Source organism: Coptis chinensis, chromosome 4 (genome assembly GCF_015680905.1).
Source record: "Coptis chinensis isolate HL-2020 chromosome 4, ASM1568090v1, whole genome shotgun sequence".
Taxonomy (NCBI): domain Eukaryota; kingdom Viridiplantae; phylum Streptophyta; class Magnoliopsida; order Ranunculales; family Ranunculaceae; genus Coptis; species Coptis chinensis.
In genome coordinates, this window is record NC_141459.1 from 108,133,774 (window position 1) to 108,153,684 (window position 19,911).

Here is a 19,911-nt window from a genome sequence, read left to right on the forward strand (position 1 = left end):
GAAACCCTCCAAGTTTGAATACAATGCCTTCAATTTCTCTAACAATGTTCGAAACACCGGATCCACGATGAGTAAGCGTGAACATTCTAGAAAACATGGCGCACCACTTGAGCAACTCATATTGAAAAGGAATCTACTACAAAGACATAATTAAAAAGAGAAAAGTACAACATACACTTTCGCTTTAAAATCAGGTCACACATATCGTGTAAAGAGATACATAACTATCACATTATGATGCAAACCGGGTGTAGCTTTTCTTCCGGAAAATATGTCATTACAACGTAACTATTAGATGAGAAAATTTTACATAACTGAAGCAAATCAAGTCTAAGCATGAAATATCACATTTCACAATTGAGAAAAGGCTCTTTAATGTCAATGAAGAAATGCGATCAACACCAATCGACAATCTAGACATAAAGATGTGGATTCTTTGAGTTTGGGAGTCGGTTTGCCAAACTGTTTCTCGGGCAGTCATAGCTTGGGTGAAGCCGTTCATCACTATCAAACCAAGAGGAATCAAGTACATCCACTGCAACAAAAGAGGGAACAAAAGGAGAGGAAAGGAAAATGAGGTTTAGAACTAAATAAACTGAAAATTCAAAAGAACCTGCCTAAATAAATTTTAAAAAATCTCCAAACCATTCAAAAGAACCGAGTTGGCAACTTTGAATGGTTGCTAACAATAGCACGAACCAGTAGATCCTTGGCGTCCTCGTGTTTCTTTTTCAACATGTTACATATCTGCAAGAATAAAAGGTGGGATACATAGAGATTGAGAGGGAGACGAAAAGGGAAAGGATTAGTATATTTATGGTAATTTAAGTCTTAATTTATGACTAATAAATATAGGCGTACAATTCATATAGTCATATAGTGCGTGCATTTGGTTTTCAACCTGAATTTACACGAAATTCCTTTGTGAGTGTGTTATAACTTAAGGGTATAAATGGAAATAAAAGTCGAAATGACGGAATAGTCTTTTTTAAAGGCATTGAATATGAATATTTTAATATATAATCAAGGGTATTTAGTGGTAGATAAAAGGTTGGTCTAATTTAAAAGGTCATGTTAATTATAATGTACTTTACTAATAGAGATATTAAAAAATTGACCCACATACCAAACATTTCATGACGAACGATAAAATCATATACAACAAAAATAAACAACTAATAGATGTAAGTAAGTAAATATTAACTCTTAAACAGTGTCTCACTGTCTCATACCTTGCTAAACAATCATAAAACTCGAGACACCACTATTTGTAAAAAAGTACAATGAATGAAAAAGATGTCCTAAAATTAAAATACCATCAAATAACAGAAAATAAATATACTGAAGTGACCGATTTGATTTAAGACACTGAAATTGGAAAGCCAAGAATTGTGAATTATAACAAAAACCAATAATCTTAGGGTGCGTTTGTTTACCAGAAATCGGACTTGAGAAGTGGAATTAACTGGAATCCTTCGTGGACCACTCACTTTTGGCCTATTTGGAGACATAGAATCCAATAGAATTGGATTCTAAACGGATTCCAATTCCTTTTATTAAGTCTTTGACAGACCCCTATTAATCAAAAGGAATCCTAGATTATGGGAATCGGTTTTTTATTTATAATCCGAAAATGGGGAAATAAACTAAAAATTGGAGTCTATTAGAGGATTCTATACGGCAACCAAACACATTAATTGAAGTAGGACTTGAATTCCGATGATTTCTAAACGTTTGCCAAATACACATTTTGTAAGTTGGAATCAAATTCTATTCTAATAGATTCCATTCCAATGGTTTCCTACTCCATTCTATTCCTAATTAGTTTCCAGTCTCAGTTGCCAAACACACTCTTAATTGAGTCGGAACGTCCACACGCCAATTAAAGGCTTGTCAGGCCCACTAAGGCCCATATTAGAAAAAGACAGTCGAGGTATAAATATTTTTCTAGGGTTTGAAAAGGCTTCTGAACGACATGGACATGGGGTTCGTTCTCTCTACTTATTGTAATTGTGTGTCGGTTGTTTTCTTTCAATGGGTTTTAACTTTTAAATGAATTTTAAGACTTTTACTTGTCACTTCAATCGTAATCCCAATTCCCAATACAGAATTTTAAAGTCTTAAGTTGTTTTGAACTAGATTTATATGGAAGTAAACATTGTAAGTTAATGTAGGTGATTATTAGTTGCTACTTGAACAAATATGGAATTCTAAGGTTTGTTGTTTCAGGTATGAGGATGAGCCAGTGGAGGCTGATATTGAGGTCAAAAATTTTTATTGCACTTGATTCTTGTCGAAATGCTTTTTCTGGATGATTCTTTATATTTGTTTGTGGGATTATCAGGAAGGAGTGGAGGAAGATGTTGAAAACAACAACAACAACAACGAAGACATACCTGATCCTTTGCTTGGAGACGATGAAGAAAAAGAGGAGCAGAAAACAGTACAAAAAGATCGTAAAACATCAAAATATATGACAAAGTATAAGCGTGCAAGAATCCTCGGGACCCGTGCTCTGCAGATTAGGTACACATTTGTTTCTTGGAATTAAGGTGTTCATGCTGTTTTGCATGGTTGGTTGATGGTTTTCCTAATAATAATTTTTGGTTGAACAGCATGAATGCTCCTGTGATGGTTGAGTTGGAGGGTGAAACTGATCCTCTCGAGGTAAATTTTTCTGAAAGCCTGTAACTTAAAAAGAACCACAAATAAAGGGAATGGTTTAGCTGATAGCTTTTATTTGTGGTCTCTTTCGGTGCAATTCAGAGGTTAATGGAAGACGTTACCGAAGGACGTATCTTAAGATCATCCTTCTATTAGAGGTTTCTACTTGTACAATCATAAAAGCCAGAAACTCATATCTGAGGACTCCCAAGTCCCAGTAGGTCAATTGAAAAGTAAACTAAAATAGTATTCCAAAGATTTTACTTTTTCATTCTGTAGTCTGGATCAGCCCGGATAAACCAAATCAAGTAACAACTGGGCATCATATCCATGGACCGCTATTATCATCACACCGCCCAATTTCACCCTAACGTCTTCAATAAGTAGTGCTCTACTCTCTTGAACTAGAACCAGTCTTTTTTTATTTCGACCCCAAAGTTGTAATTTTGGTTTACTAGTATATATACACTTTTTTTAATCAGGGTTAATTTTCTGTCATTAATGGGCAAAAATAATTTAGAAAACATTGCATCCACTTCAAGTAAAAAAAGGTTTGATGAGAGTGATGAACATGAATCCTCCTCAGAAGAGGTTGGTGGTATCTTACAACTTAATTGTGATATTTTTGTTATTAATTAATCATTAGTCAGACTAAATTTTGTCTTAAATAGGAGGATTTAGAGATAGAACGAGAAATAGAGAACAAACTTGCTCATGTGTCATTTGAAGAGCTTCAGAAAGCACGTTCTAATGGTTTTCATGCTATGCATCAAAAGATTAAAGAAGAGAAAATGGGCGGTCGGGTTAATAAGAACAGGTACTTGTTTTTTTATCTCCTCATTGTGTAGATGATTTTTTAAACTCATATGCTTGTTTTTAATCATGGCGAAGGCCAATGGAGATCAGCAGCAAGAAGCCCGTTGGTCGGTTTAGAGAGGTGATTCAAGTGCCTAAACAGGTGAGTTGCAGTTTCTATTTTTTATTTTTTAATAATGGCCAGTGACTTGAAATTATGAAGAGTTTTGTTGTTGATTGTAACCAATGAGCTAGAACTACGGCAAAATGACAGAGAAAAGTTTCTAACCATAGTGTTGACCATAGCCCAACTGCGTATCAAGCAGCATGCAGCATGATGTAGGATTACTAGCCCCTCTTTCTAACCAACATGATGTGTGCTAAGGATTATTTTCAAAGGAAGTTTAATTAGAATTTAGAATATTTTGTATTTTGTATTTAGAGTTTAATATAGAAGTGTAGGTTTCTTGGTTATCAAGTATGGCTTATCTATATAAAGAGGTCATTGTAGTTTAGTTCATGAATTCAATTATCAATTATCAAACTATCAAATCTCCAAAACCTAATATACTTTTGTCTCTCAACTTCTACAATTCTTCTATTCAATCTTCTTCCTCCTTAAATCAATCCTCCATTTTAAAGATCTCCGCATCTTTTCTTCTAAATCTCGTTTATTCTGCATCACAGCAAGTCTGTGATCAAATAAATTACTGACAGGATTGAGGAGCCGTAAAATGGTTTCAGCAGATACGTACCTATGTTTGCTCCACGCTGCTCTGCTAAGAGCTTTAAGCTAATATTGTATATACTGAGGAGTTTAAAAAAATTAAAAGGAATGTTAGTAGTGAACTAGTGTGGTGTGTAAGACTTGGAGTTGTATATTTATGTAGTAAAATATAATTTGAGTTTTACTATTAGTCTGATAATATGACATGTTTCTTTATTCAGGTGATACGTGATCCTCGCTTTGAATCATTATGTGGAAATCTTGATACTGATTGGTGAGCCTTTATCACTCTCTGATACTTGTTTGTTCTCGTAAATTTGTTATGCCCTGGACTTTTAAACATGTGTAGGATGTTAGAACTCTTTGGTTTATCCTTCTTCAATGCCATCACTCGTACTTTCTGGTCTGTCTGTTAGTTTTAATATGTTGGTTAGCTCGGTGTGATTAATTTTTTTTTGCTTTGCTTCATTGCCTGTTGTAGTAATTGTCAGAATCAGTGTGCTACAAGTCCTTTTCCCTTTGCTTGGTTCTTCTTTGGCGAGTTTCCCTCCTCACCTCGCTGATTTGTATATTGGTATCAAATCAAAAGATGGATGATAACCTAGTTATCATACTTTTCTTCTTCTTATAGTAAATTAGTATATAGCCCATGCCCACGACAATGTTTCAAATTAGGCCAAAAGAACCCTAACCAACCGAATGATAAAAGCCTAGCCCACAAAGCAGCCATTGTTGACCAAATCAACAATGATCCAGTACTATTTCAAACTAGAATTACTGCATAGCAATGGGGAAGTAAGCATAGGAAGGGTAGAAGATGAGAGGAGGAGGAAGATGAAGGAGGGAGATGAAGAGAAGGGTGGAGAACAAAGATAGTGAGAGGAGGAAGATGAAAAGAGAAGAGAGAAACTATAACAGTTTTTCATGTTTTAACAAGGTCCAAATAAACCTTGAGCAACACACAAGATTAGCTCAAAGTCAGAGAAAAATCAGGCATGAACATAAGCGATAGTCATGCATATCACCAATAGCTATAACCGAACCCTTAATGAAAATAATCCAAACTTTGACATATGCTTCATATATTTAATTCAATCAATAATTTTTTACCCGACCACTTCCATAAATATATTTCCATGAAGACACATATATCAATAGAGAACCTTGGGGCACCACTAGTTACCCCGTGTTTAACAATCCAAACAATATCATTTAGTTAAAATTGTAATCTGTAAGCTTTTTAACCTATAGCTATATAAACAACTTTTCCCAAAATCCAAAGGTTCTAACATGAAACACTTCAAGCAAATAAAGCCTTGCCAATGCTCGACCATATAAACCCATGAAAACCAAAGTATCTTAATGTCCATAATATAAAATTTATAGTTGTGATATATGTATTATTCAAGATACTTCAAAACAAATAAAAATCATGCATCTAAACAGTTCAAATGCATTGACTCTCACACGGGTTACCATAAAAAATCTAAGTTTACCCACAAACCTATATCTAAAAAAAAAACTTGACAGCAGTATAACAAACGTGACTTCGAGCAACTTAATATATATTCATCTCATAGATCCAAATAAACTAAGTCAATTGTTAATCCATAAAAAATTATAGACTACTCACTTTAAATTGAAAACCAAAACCAATTCCTAGAAGTGAATTTGAATTCTCGCACTTTGCTTCGTCGTCGACAACAACATGGTCACTTTTATCTTCTCCCACTTCTAAATGGCAACCTTCACCAATTTCGAGAGAGAAACCGAGAGAGGGAGTGAGACTTGCAGCGTGTGTGCGTTTTTTTCCTTTTTTCCCCAATCCTAATAAAGTGGCAAGGGTGGGAGATGAGAGGAGGAAGAAGATGAAGGAGGGAGAAGAAGAGAAGGGTGGAGGAAGATGAAAAGAGAATCTGGGGGGCACAGACAGGCAGCAACCAAGAGTCATTTTGCACCCTCTAAAAAAAAACCAACTCAAAAACGTTCGCATACTCTCACTTGATTAACATTTTAAACTGCACATATCCTATACGACTTTGGATCTGCCATGTTATAACTTGTGAAAAACATTTGTAGTTGTTGGATGGGGCCTGCAGGCCCCACACCAAACCTTTTCGCCCCACACCAAACTTTTTTATTAGATAGATAGTTAAAAAATTGATTGCTACTTTCTTGTGTGAACAATACTTGTTTGGAATCAGTACTTGATATATAATTTATTGTTTGGAATCATCACTGTCATTGTTTAATGCTATTAGTTAAATGTGGATATGAGAAATAATTAATGGTTGCTTGTATTGCTGGCAAAGGTACAAAACCTCAGTCTTAAGAAATTTGGTTTCTCAAAAACCAACATTGGTCATGGACATTTAGGATATTTTAGAAAATGCTGGTACCGCACCTCAGTCAGAGTGATACCTTCACTTGCAAGTTTCATCTCTTATTTGTTCCACTTCCATGTCCCTTGTTGTCACCGATTCAAGTATTCTGATTGGAAAGCTGTAAATATCAGATGATGCCCCTTCCTACCGCTCGAGCATTGGTGCTCTTTTTCAAGAGGTTCACTCCCCTTGGTCTTTAAAACATATACTCCTTAGGGTTTATGATGTGGACATCTAGTCGAGTCCAAGCCCATGGATCGAGCCCACTAGTTTAGCTGCTGTTTTATTATTATTAGTATAAATAAGGGCTCGCATTTAGGTTTAGGTTTGGGGTTAGTTGTGTTTGTGCTTATGAACTATTGAGTGATTATGAATAAATGTGAGACTTTTAGAGTTTTATAAAGTGTAGATTTTGATTAAGTGTTGCTTTCGCCACTTCAATTTACATTATTTTGGTATCGGAGCATATTGCTTTTTGGGAGATTTGTGCATAAACATTGTTCACGAAACACTGGTCACAACACCGTTCACCCAGGTTATTGCTCACCGCGAATCTAATTTTATTCTTGCAAATTAAGATATGTCTACAACGTCAGAGATGAAGAATTCATGGAGAGCTCATGGATTCATATTAACCCCTAGAGTACGGGTTGCTCGATTAGAAGAGTGGAGAGAAACCTTGATGCAAAACAGGTTTGATCGATTAGAAGAAGCGACTAGTCGACTTAGGGAGGCTATAGTGGAGCTTTTGCAGCCCAAACCCCCCATCGTTGGTAGAGCTTCTATAGCCCAACATAAAACACCGGATGACAACAAATGAAGCTGTTGTGTCATGTCTTGAGTGAGATAACAAACGAAATCTGCAAGTTCATCACCTTCCTTTGCAACAAAGACGTCCTGCTAACCAGATCTATAAAGGTCTTGTTCCTCCAATTCAGCAAGCACAAAGTGGTGGTTATATTGATCATTTTCTAACCAATTTTGAGAAGGTTTTTGCTCGCAACCACAAAGCACTCCAACGCATACTTCATGACTTCTAGTATCCATTGTGTTTCAAGATAGGAGTACTAGCAACATTGTGGTGCCATGTTATTTGTTTGAGTCGATATTTGGGCAAGATTCGATGTCAAATTCCTCAGAACCACGGGAGGGTGACGTATACAAGTTTGAAGTTTGAAGAGCTTTTACATATTAGTGGGTTTTTATGTCAACAAGCTTGTGGTCAAGCTTCTTTAACCTGGAGATTGTGGTCAAGCTTCTTTAACTTGGAGAGTGTGATGTGGACATCTAGTCGAGTCCAAGCCCATGGGTCGTGAGCCACTAGTTTAGTTGCTGTTTTATTGTTATTAGTATAAATAAGGGCTTGTATTTAGGTTTGGGGGTAGTTGTGTTTGTGTATATAAACTATTGATTGATTATTAATAAAGGTGAGACTTTTAGGGTTCTATAAAGTGTAGATTTTGATTAAGTGTTGCTTCCGCCACTTCAAACTACATTAGTTTATATTGAGCTTTAAAAGTTAATGACTGAAGAAATGGAAGTACGCATTCTAAATTACAAGGTCACTTATTGGTGACAGTAGGAAAAGTGAGATTTATTGCAAAACTGAAGGTCATAAATGCTACTATACTTCTTATCAGATCCCTCGTTTCAATCCTAGTAGTTATGTAGGAAGATAATCGATTGAGTATCTACATTTGTCCTAATGAGAAGGTCGAACACTACATTAATCTGATACTGGTTATGGGGATTTCTTCCAAATGCTAGGTCGTGTTGAAGCCATTATTTATTAAAATATATTCATTTGATACTGGTTATGGGTGTCTCTTGCATATGTTGGAATGGAGCCATTATTGTAACACCTGCTTATGGTGGTTTTTCTTAGGTTCAAGAGAAGATATAGCTTTATTTATGAGGCTGAACTTCCTGCTGAGAAAGAGGTTATATATATGATTTTAATGAATGAACAATGCGTACATCTTAACAATCTGTGTCTTTCTGTTGCCATTACTTTGCTAAAGCATGTTGCTTTTTTGGTTTTATTAGGAACTGAAGAAGTTATTAAAGAAATCAAATGACCCAGAAGTCATTGCTGACTTGAAGAATCGGTTATCTTCCATAGTAAGTTATCCTATAACCTAGAAAAGGCTCTATTGAAAATAATTCCTTCATTACTCATCAAAATTTCCCAATTTCCCAATTTTACATTTTTGTCTTCATTTGTTACTGTTTAGGATAAACAACTGAAAACAGGACCCTCAAAACACACTGCAGACAAAGCTATTGTGGCCGAGCATATGAGAAGTGAGAGAGAAGCAGCAAAAGAAGGGAAACACCTATATCATCTTAAGCAATGTACACTCTCTCTCTCTCCTCCCCCTCCTCTCTCTCTCAACAAAGCCTGACTAAATTATTATCTTGCAGCGGAAATACGTAAGAGAGATCTTATGAAGAAATTTAACAGTCTCAAGGTATGCTTTGGATTTCAATTTGTAGTTAATACTATTGAAAGCAGTGGAATTGTTGTTGTTCTTCTCTGAATTCCTTTTATGTTGCAAATTTTGCAGACAGCTGGAGCTGGTAAACTTGAAGCTTTCATTGAAAAGAAGCGAAGGAAAAATGCTTCTAAAGATCATCGCTATGTGCCTTACCGTAGGCCAACAATTTAATCAAAGTGAAGCCTTCTGTTATGATTAAGAACTTGGTCTGGATGAACGCCCCTGTGACCAGCGGTGTTTCTGTCCAGGATGGGTTTGGGAATTTTGAGGTAATGCATAGCTGAGTAGATTCGGTTTCAGGCATGGCAATCATGGAATAAATCTTCTTTGCATTTATTTTTCTGATGTGGCACGAAGGATTCAGTTTAGTTCAACCTCTTGCTAATCAGATCTGTTATTTACTGCACCCCATAAGGCCATGGAAACTCAAGTATTCAGCCCAGGATTCTCTGTGATTTGGGCAAATTCAGAGTTTTGGTATTGCTCTAAAGTGGAGATATGCTTTTAGGCTTATCATGCACCTGGAGAGCATGAAAGTTCTTGATTTACAGAAGATGCGGAGATAGTAATGGTGGAACACAAAGTAGGAGCTCAGTATCACTAAACTATACGATGAGGGAAAAAAAAAAAAAAAAAAAAAAAAAAAACTGGTGGGAAGAACCGATCAGTTGACCTCATCAAATGTAAAAGTCCATAGTCCCCAAACTACAATGATTCGTGCCCCATGGGCGATCCTAGCTGTTATGACTGGTGTTAAGAGTATATAGCACCAAACACAGACAAATAACTAGGGCCCAAAATGGATGGGTTCGGGTACTTTCTCGCTCAAAAAATCTTGCACCATCAGCCCAAATGTAATCACAAATTTAGATTCGGGTTGGATATCGGATATCCATATTCATTAAAAACATACTAAAAAAAATACTATTTTAATGATTTTTATATATAATTTGGCTATACTTTTCTGTATTCAAACCGTCTTTATAGTTCGTCCTTATCTATAGGGGCAGGCAAATGAACTTGTGAGAAGTGAGGAACTCTTACTTGATTAGTTTTCTTAATACAATCGCCTAATAGGGCCGGCAGATGAACTTGTTAGAAGTGAGGAATTCCGAATTGCACAAAATATTCAGTGGAATTTTAAAATTTTCTTACTGTACAGAATTTTTAAAATTCGATAAAATATTTTGGTTTTTGAGAAACTTGGAATTCCGATCAAGAGTCTAAAAAACCTGAATTTCAGAATGGGTGTAGAATCATAGCTAGTAATTTTCCGAAAAATTCGAAAAAATTGGATCGGATTGGATATAATTTAAAAATCCGATCCGAATAAAATTCGAATTTTTTGAATGATATGGTTTTGCCAATTTATTGAAAAATATAAACTCTCACTATAATTTCGAATTATTCGATTATTCATTCATTTTAAGGTTTTCCAAAAATAAAACAAAATAATTTGGCAAATTTTTGAATGATACGGTTTTAATTTCTTGAATTGGTTGGACCATTCACCGCCGCCTTAGTTGGAAAAAAAAAAATGTGTTAGTAATAGTAAGTAGAACCAAAAAAATTTGACATTTGTATTATTTTTTCATGAATAAAATTGCAAAAATAAAAATAAAAACGTTATATAATATATATCAAAATTTTAAATGTAAAATATATAGCTGAATTTTAAAAAAGAATGCATTAAAGTTTTATACCGTTTTAAAACACTTTATGAATGAAAATATTTTTACCGTTAAACAAGCGATTTTATTGGATGGACGAATATTTAAAAGATTTATTATTGTTGAAAATGTATGAATCAAAATAATTGAAAGTAAAGATCTTTGAACTTTTACCAAGATTCGAAATTTCTAGCGAAGAATATCATGGAATTTGAAATTCTGGAAATTCCAAAATTTTGAACAAAAAAAAGTACCACTAGTATGAGTCTGTATGCAACTGAATGGTGGAAAAATCTTTTTTGGTAAAGATCTGAATTGTTCATCACTCTTCAAGTTTGATAGCTCTTTTTATCCGTTTTTCAAAGTTACTACTTGCTGCGGCTAGTGCTAAAAGGTGGAATTATTCAATAACTCACCAATATTAATGGCTAAACTAGTGTGGAAACCAATATGTAAACAATGGCAACTACAGTTCCAACTGAAGAGCCAAGTCCAGCTTGCTAAACATTAATAGAGATTAGAGAGGACACTAACAAATACAAGCAACCCGTACTCCATCTCATTAATCTCATTACTAGGAAGTAGGAACCGAAGAAATATAAAAGAATTGAAATATAATCATTAAAATATATTTTTATCATTTATGACATAGAAGAAGAACTCAGTGCATCTCAAAGTGGTAGTATTATAGGTCAAAATCTTTAAATTTGAAAATTAGCTTACCACGAACATAGTTTCTGAACTCTTAGTTTTAAATCTAATTATGAGGAATTTAGTGATTTAGTTATTTATTTATTTATTTTTTTTTACTTTTTCAATTTGGTGTGGAAAAGGAAAAAAAAAAATGTCACATGACGTTTTTTTTTTTTCTCAATTCTTGTGCTTGTTTCTCTTCATAAGTTTTTAGCGCTACAAGGTATCGATCAATAATCGTTTGTTATACAATTTTTTTTTCTCTTCAAAGAATAATTTTTTCGACCAATTAAAGTTGGTCAAAATTAGTAACTAATCAATTTGAGATATCATTCCTAATTCTATCAATTGGCAACGTCTTGCCTTTTTCTGACTAACTATAGATGTATGAGTTTCTAGGGCTTTACAGACAATGAGGACATTGATTACTGTTGGTTAGTAATATAAATATGCCACCACATTGCATACTAATAAAAAGCAAGCAATCAATTTCATTCAATGCACTAGCCGTTCTTGTGAATTTTTGGTGTGGTTAGAACAATTAGACTAATGGCTGGTAAGCTAGTTTAGATGCATGAACCCCTTATATCAATTTTTTTTTTCTTGTAGTCCAATTGGAAAAATCACAATAGTATAATGGGAGATTAGTGTGATATCATAGTTCTTATCGTCTTATGTTAAAGCAGTCTATCTGCCATATTGTTTTCTGTTTCACTTTGATGTAAGAATGTCCTCAACTTTATTCTGGTATGAGTTATAAGAACTGTATAGGCAACTTCTTGTATTATGCTACCTCAACTTTATTAGTTACTTCCTTACGTTGTCATATATTATCTCGTTTTACTTTCGTTTATTGTGAATTATGTTATATCATGTCGATATCGCATACATTTTCATGTTAGTTAATATAATATTTGTTATTCTTAATATTTTATTCGTGCTTAATCTTAAAACAGTTTATAATACATTCTATTAATCATGGTATAAATCCTTGGTAGTATTAGTCACCGTTTATGTCTGCACAGTAAGTTACGACTGTTCTGGTACAAAAGGGATTTATTTGACGATGTTCTGTGTTTGGTGGCATTCTGTGCATTTTCTATTGGGAACCTGCTTTCATGGTCTGAAGGTTAGTTGTAGATAATCTAGTGCAGTTTCATACCCAATTGACCTTGTACTAATCCAAGTTATACAAAAAAAGTTACGACTGTTTTAGTACAGAGAGGTCAGCCAGAATTTTTCTGACAAAGTTCTGTGTTTACAGCTAGGTTAAGTAAATTTCTAAGTCGGATTCAAGATTTTGAGTGTGAACAAACATTGTAGAGCTTGGAGTGTAGTTTCTGACCCATTTGGATTTGTGTCAATCCAACTTATATAGAGAAAGCTAGGATTGTTTCAATAGAGTGTGGTTAACCATAATTTTATTCTTGACTATATATATGTTGAACCGATTGATGAGTATTTTTCTTTACAATACGATGCCCGTTTGATTATTATTTTAAAATTGTGGCATGGCATGTAATTATAAAAGTGTTACGAAGTATCTTTTGTTTTTGTGAATATGACTAACAAGTTTAACGAAAAAAAAAGAATATGACTAACAAGTTGTGTATGTTGTTTTATGTCGGCAGGCAAACCCGAAAAGGAAAACCTATAAAGGTACGCCCATACCTAGGTTGTTGAAGTGGGTTGAAGTGCTCGGAGACTATATTGCTTGTGGTAACATGCTCGGAGACTATATTCCCCAGTTTTACTTTCCTTTCCACCAGTGTTCTAAAAAATGGGCTAGGCGGCTGATTAATCATCCACTGTACTGTATAGCATCCTAATCGGTGCATAAAACGGTCGACCGATTAATCGGTATAAAACGGTTGATATTCTGTCTAGGCGGGGCTGGACCGTTTTTTAGTCTAAACTTTAGTTCGGCCCAATTCAATTATTAAGCCCAAATATTAGCCCAAAAATTTTAGGGCATCAAACTATGGAACTCCACCAAACTGAATAAAAAACATATGTTCCAAACTCGCACCAGAAAAACTCCCACCCAAAAAAAAAAAAAACTCGCGCAGAAGATTCCCATTGGTAAGTAAACTTCTTCTTCTTTTTTTTCTTTATCTTCTTCCTTTTTTTTTCTTTTTCAAACTCTGTATATTAGTTCCTGGATGAGGATTGCTCCTGCTAATAATACAAAACACCACAAGTACTACTTTACAACACTCATAACCACAAGTACTACTAACGATTATAAACATCACAATCACAATATTAATCTTCTTGTTGAAAATCTAATTAAAAGATGTCAAACCAAGAACCAATTCTACCAGCTCCAGGCTCATTTCATCACCTCTGGTCTCTTCCGACATCCTTTTCCCGCCAGCCATATTTTAAAACTCTCTTCACATTTATCCATTCACATTGATCACACATTATTGATTTTTCAACACATCCGTTTACCCGATACCTTCTGCATCAATACTGTACTCAGAGCTTACTCTTCTTCTTCCCTTTCCCACCTCGTCGCTCCCTTATACTTTAACTTGCTTTCTAAATGTGCTTTTCGTCCCAATAGCTTCACATTCCCACCTTTACTCATTTCTTGTGCCAACTCACTTTCTACCCACGTTGGACTCATCTGTCATTCTCACGCCATTAAATTTGGTTACCACAATGTTGTTCCTGTTCACAATTCTTTGATTCATATGTATGCTTCTTTCGGTCTTATACATTCCGCGTCCCGTTTGTTTGATTCTATGTCTAATAGAGATTCCGTTTCTTGGAACTCAATTATTAATGGTTATGTAAGAGTGGGCGATGTGGATACTGCACACCGGATTTTTGATCAAATGCCAATGAAAAATGTGGTTTCTTGGAACATTATGATATCTGGATATTTAAACAAAGCACGCAACCCGGGATGTGGGTTGAAGTTGTTTCGCAAGATGATTAAGATGGGCATCAGAGGGACTGATACGACTTTTGTTGTTGTGCTTACTGCTTGCGGTCGATCGGCTAGGTTGAAGGAAGGTAAATCTGTTCATGGGTCGATGATCAAGAACGTTGGCAAGTCAAGTTTGATTATTAAAACAGCTTTGATAGACATGTATAGTAAATGTAGGAGGGTGGATGCTGCGAGAAAAGTTTTCGACAGTATGTTAGTGAGAAATATTGTTTCTTGGAATGCAATGATATTGGGGTATTGCATTCATGGCTGTCCAGATGATGGCATAAGTTTGTTTCATGAAATGACTGGAAGAATGCATTGCGATGATTATAGTGGTGGTAGAAAGGAAAGGAAAAGATCAAAGGCAACAGAGCAACTTGTTATCCCAGATGAGATTACTTTCATCGGTGTTTTATGTGCTTGTGCTCGTGGAGGATTGTTGTCGGATGGAAGAAGTTACTTCAACCAAATGTCATCTGTGTATAATTTAAAGCCCAAGTTTGCCCACTATTGGTGCATGGCGAATCTCTATTTTGGTGCTGGGCTCGTTCAAGAAGCAGAGGAAGTCTTGAGGAGCATGCCGGGGGATGAAGATGGTTCATCTGAGTCATCGGTGTGGAGCAGTTTACTTGGGTCATGTCGGTTCAGGGGTGATATAGAGTTGGGAGAGCGAATTGCAGTTCATTTGATTGAGCTTGAGCCACAGAATAGCTCCCACTATAGTTTGTTGTTGAATATCTATGCTGTAGCAGGTCGCTGGGAGGAGGCTGCAAAAGTGAAGACTGTAATGGAAGAAAATGGGATGGTAAAAACACTTGGTTGCAGTCTTGTTGATTTGAATGAAGTGGTTCATGAGTTTACAGTGGGAGACATTTCGCGGCCGGGAATGGATGTGGTCTACACTATGTTGGGTGAACTAGTGCGGAAGTTAAGGTTGTCAACAAGCGGGTTCACCGCCACCATCGCAAATTCCTGGAAGTAATGTTACTGTAGAAGGAAGACCACTTCAAAATGTAAATTCAAAGCTTTACTTATCACAAAGGGAAGGAATGCCTTTCTGGCACCTGGATGAGCTTGTTGAACATATTAGTGGATTTACAGAGAAGCAAACTTTAACAACAAACAAAGGTATGTTAGTTAAATTGGTTCTAAGCATCTGTTTGGCTGTTTACCACAGTCGAATTTGGAGTTTTATCATGTTATGTGAACGGGGAAATCCTTTACCCACCTCATTCAGCATCAGACGATCAGTGTTATTCACATGAAGTGTCAGATACCTTTTTGCAAGATGAAGCAATGGAGAGTCCACATCCCAATGACAAATGGCTTCTGCTTCAGCTATAACAACCTTCTTTAATGCAAAGGACTCTAGTAGTCCAGTGTTATACTGTTAGTTCAGCGACAATTACATGCTACAAATTGAAATATTTCATTGAAAACTACATACTGAAAGAGCATTACATTTTTAAACCTATTTTAGGTTCCCATAGGGAAGCTACTTGATCAATTGAAAACTTTCACAAGGTGACTTGTGAGCATTGTCTCACTAGACTTTCAAGAGTCAATGCTAGCCAATGCTAAGACTGCGAAATCTCTTGCAAAGGGGCAGCTACTGAACAGCTATGTAGTCATCTCCAGTCCAATTTTAGCCTCCTTTTTCCAATTTCCTTTTTCTTTCTGTTTACAGCTAGCGAATTCTTTCTATAAGACGAAGCACAAGCTCTTCGCTCGGACGAAGCACAGGCTCTTCGCTCCAGTGGATAAGAGCCTAGCACTCTGTAGAGTATTTTCAGGGGATGAAAGCTGAACAAAATGTTCATGATCTCAACATTGAGGTAGTGCATGGAACAGAAAAAGAGGTCTACCTTTGCCTTTAAGAGCAAGAGGGTAGAGGAAGAACTGGCCACTGTTGAAAGCCAATGCTAAGAAAGCTCTGCGGTGATATTGCCTTTTATGAGGCCTAACTGGCCTATGGAATGCCCTTTCTTGTCAGGCGAGGACCTAGAGGCACGGTTCGCCACTGGTGCGATATGTTATGGTCTTAGGGATAACGTATATGTTGCCTATGAATTGTACATATCTGACAATGTTGAGGTTAAACACATTACTTCAAGATAAGAACATTCTAAATGTGAATTGTGGACATTTGAGAATAAAGTTGGCATCTGAGAATTTACCTTCAACTCTTTATGTTATCAGGTAAACAAAAAATATAGCTGTTTGGAGATTGATCTTGATGGCTTGTACAAGAGAATGCTACTTCTCAAGGAAAAGAAATATGCAGCTGTCAAAGTGCAGTTTAAGGATGGGACTCCATACGAGGTTATTTTTAATTTTTTTAAATAAAAACCTACTCTATTTGTTTTGTAACGATCGGCAAGGAGCCTTTTTGTCTGATTGGCTGTTTAACTTGCATTGAGAAGATCATTGAACGCAAAGGTCTTGACATGGTTCGGACGTGACTGGAGTTTGCTGTCAAAAGATTTGGGGGATTTCTGCCTAAGCCAAATATTATCCGGCGGGTACATTACTACATTCATTTCTTAGGTTTGGTTGGAAAAAAAACTAGTGTAGTAAGTAGATTAAAATTCAACATCAAAAATTTAACATTCTTATTCTTGCAGGTCTTGTGAGGATGTTGTTGAGTCAATTCATAGTGCCCTTATGAAGGTGATCAATGATTTTATGTGAATTACTACACTCTGGCAAATAATTTTTAAGTACTATGTCTTGTGATGCTATATAATCGCATCCTTCTGTACAATGTCCTAAAACTGTTTTGGTACATTGATACTTATATTTCTTTTAGAAGACTATTGTCCTTATTCTTATTTAATAAAGTTTAGCCGACCTGCTAAAACTTACAAGGGCTTCCATGCTTTGAAACCTTGCATATTTGTAATGAACAAACTACCAAGAAACCTATTACAAATGGAAATATCAATATCAACAGGTCCAGGAGGAGATGAGAAACGGGGAAATAGCACTTGAGAAATATGTCATCACAAAAACACTGACAAAACCACCTGAGGCCTATCCAGATGCCAAAAACCAACCGCATGTCCAGGTGAGACCATCAAAAAGAAATAGTGCGTAAACATGTTTCTTGTATCCATAGTTTTCATGATGTCCAACTCAAACTTTGTACCAGGTGGCACTTAGATTCAAGGAAGCCGGATACTCTAGTGGGTTCTCTGCTGGTGATACTGTCCCTTACGTTATTTGCTGTGAGCAGATACTTTTTTCTCACAGCATTATTTCTTCTGTGTTAATATGTGAATTTTTTTTTATCATGTTGAAAGAATATAATTTTGATTAAAGTGGCAATTGTCGATGTCAAGAATGCATGGTGATGGTGATAAAAGGAAATGTGAATTACTTTAATATATATGTGCATTTGTTATGGGTAGGGCACTAGTTCAGGTTCATCCACAGGGATTGCTCAGCGAGCTAGGCATCCTGATGAGCTGGAAAAGGAGAGGAGCAACTTGATGGTTGACATTGAATATTACTTGTCCCAGGAGGTTTGGCTATATGAGTCCGACTACTTGTACCGTTCTGTTTTCCTGTGTTTTCAGTGCGCTCGCTTAGTTTGAGATGGTGTATGACCATGCAGATTCATCCTGTAGTATCACGTCTATGTGCCTCCATTGAGGGCACAAGCCCAGCACGCTTGGCTGATTGTCTGAGGCTTGACTCATCCAAGGTAAGTGTCACAATTTACAGACCAACCTGACAATGAGACAGCATCTTTTATGAGCTAACAATGTTCTTGTTCAGTTTCAAAGTAAAACAACTGATGCAGTCAGCAATGATCCATCTGCATCACTCTTGTCTGCTGTAGATGATGATGAGAGGTAAATTATTTCCACTCACATTAATGTGAATTTTCCTATGCAATATCACAAGTTATGGTTGGAATAGTGCTCATGGACTAATTTTTTCAGATATCGTGGATGCGAGCCTTTACGGTTATCATGTCCTTGCTCATGCACTTTTGAGTGTCCTACACTATCCAGTTTGGTGTTATCATCAACTGGTGAAAGCTTGACAGAGTTGCAAGCCAAGGAGTCCAGCCATAATTTTTGGCATACATTGCATTGTCCGAAGTGTCCAGATGATAGTGATGGAGGTCGAATTACTGCTGTCATGATTGCTAACCAGGTAATTGTTTGCGTGCGTGATGCTTGATAATATACCAAAGACTAGTTAGAATAAACAAACATTCCTTCTCACAGGTCAAACGTCAAGTAGATGGATTCATCTCCATGTATTACAAAGGCATAATGACGGTATCCACTGGTTTCTTACTGATTAAACATATTTTACGTAAGGCACTAATTTACTATTTTTACTTTATCTAACTTTAAAGTTATTTATCATCCTGTGATAGTGCGATGATGAAACTTGCAACTTCACCAGTCGAAGTCTGAACATGAGGGTAATTGGTGAATCTGAGAAAGGAACGGTTTGTCCAAACTACCCTTGCTGTAATGGGCACCTTGTCAGAAAGGTCTTGATCAGATTCATAATACTTGACATGTTAACATTTGTTTTTTTTTCCAAAACCTTTTTTTATTAATAATTTGATCATAAAATGTACAGTATGCTGAAGTGGATTTGTACAAGCAGCTTTCGTATTTCTGCCATGTGTTGGATGCTGTACGATTCATTGAGAAGGTTGCTTTTCGCTCTAAGCCACTTCATCCATATGTTGTTTTAAATGCCATTATGCTGTCTAACCCCTTAGTGTGTTTTTTCCTTATTTTGCTGTTGAGCTTCACAGTTGGACCTAAAGCTTAGAATACCACTGGAGAAAGATCTCGCCAGAATCCGCCTTGTAGTGGATTTAGCAGCATCAGTAGTACAGAAGATACGAGACCGTTGTGCTTATGGGTGGATCCAAATGAAGGACCTTGCCATCAGTGTTTGAACCAGAGAATTGGTGATGGTGATGCTGAGTTGATTCCTCTGCTTGTTTTATTAATGTAAACTAGGTATTACCCGTGCCGTAGGTTATGAGTTACTTATTACGTTGTTTGTGGCATTAATCTTGGTACACCATAATATTTTCATATGTGCAGCAAGGAGCCTATGTGGTAATGAATGCAAAAACCCAATTTGAAATCATGAATTGAATGCAATTGACAATAAGATTAATGTTAATCATTATTTGTGTAACATCAAGCTAGAAATTGTCGATAACACATTTTATTATTGTCTTACTAATCTTCTGAATTTAAAATAACACTTAATCAATGCTCACTATCAATTGTGAATTGTTAGAAGACTCAAATTAGTTTGGTTTGCCAAAACCACATAGGCATTTTGGTTATGTTGACACATTTTCTTTATTGTGTTTTCCAGTAGTCTTTAGGTGAGTTTTGTAAATGTAGGCGTCTATTGTTAAAATGGCTTGTTGACCTGAGGGGCCGAGGGTGCGTATGGGCTTATAAACCGGGAATTTGTTTTCATTGGAAATAAGAACTTTATTGCATGCCTCATTCGGGTCAAACCTGTACGCTATGATGACACCGTT

At 36.0% G+C, this 19,911-nt stretch overlaps 1 protein-coding gene and 2 pseudogenes across 3 annotated transcripts; all 3 read left to right on the plus strand.

Moving 5' to 3' along the window:
• The first annotated feature begins 1,886 nt into the window (after nucleotides 1–1,886).
• LOC147506900 (uncharacterized) lies at nucleotides 1,887–9,474 on the plus strand. Its single transcript, XM_086558946.1, has 12 exons — nucleotides 1,887–1,986; nucleotides 2,230–2,263; nucleotides 2,345–2,526; nucleotides 2,616–2,667; nucleotides 3,336–3,481; nucleotides 3,556–3,622; nucleotides 4,408–4,460; nucleotides 8,456–8,510; nucleotides 8,617–8,691; nucleotides 8,805–8,925; nucleotides 8,995–9,041; nucleotides 9,138–9,474. The coding sequence occupies exons 1-12, from the start codon at nucleotides 1,976–1,978 to the stop codon at nucleotides 9,237–9,239; spliced, it is 945 nt and encodes a 314-aa protein (XP_086415072.1). The 5' UTR covers nucleotides 1,887–1,975; the 3' UTR covers nucleotides 9,240–9,474.
• A 1,843-nt stretch (nucleotides 9,475–11,317) lies between these two features.
• Nucleotides 11,318–15,503, plus strand: LOC147506901 (pentatricopeptide repeat-containing protein At3g51320 pseudogene; annotated as a pseudogene). The gene has a single exon (XR_015194022.1). The product of XR_015194022.1 is annotated as a pentatricopeptide repeat-containing protein At3g51320 pseudogene (transcript).
• Nucleotides 15,358–19,541, plus strand: LOC147506902 (DNA polymerase alpha catalytic subunit-like; annotated as a pseudogene). The gene is made up of 15 exons (XR_015194023.1): nucleotides 15,358–15,500; nucleotides 16,060–16,466; nucleotides 16,572–16,694; nucleotides 16,796–16,894; nucleotides 16,997–17,042; nucleotides 17,326–17,439; nucleotides 17,524–17,605; nucleotides 17,781–17,896; nucleotides 17,989–18,078; nucleotides 18,153–18,229; nucleotides 18,320–18,536; nucleotides 18,611–18,664; nucleotides 18,766–18,885; nucleotides 18,978–19,052; nucleotides 19,159–19,541. The product of XR_015194023.1 is annotated as a DNA polymerase alpha catalytic subunit-like (transcript).
• Nucleotides 19,542–19,911: the final 370 nt, after the last annotated feature.

Bases quoted from the DNA above. Each gene is read 5' to 3' on its own strand.
- LOC147506900 (XM_086558946.1), top strand. The intron at 2,527-2,615 runs GTACACATTTGT...TTGGTTGAACAG, and splicing joins ACCCGTGCTCTGCAGATTAG to CATGAATGCTCCTGTGATGG. The intron at 8,692-8,804 runs GTAAGTTATCCT...GTTACTGTTTAG, and splicing joins AGAATCGGTTATCTTCCATA to GATAAACAACTGAAAACAGG.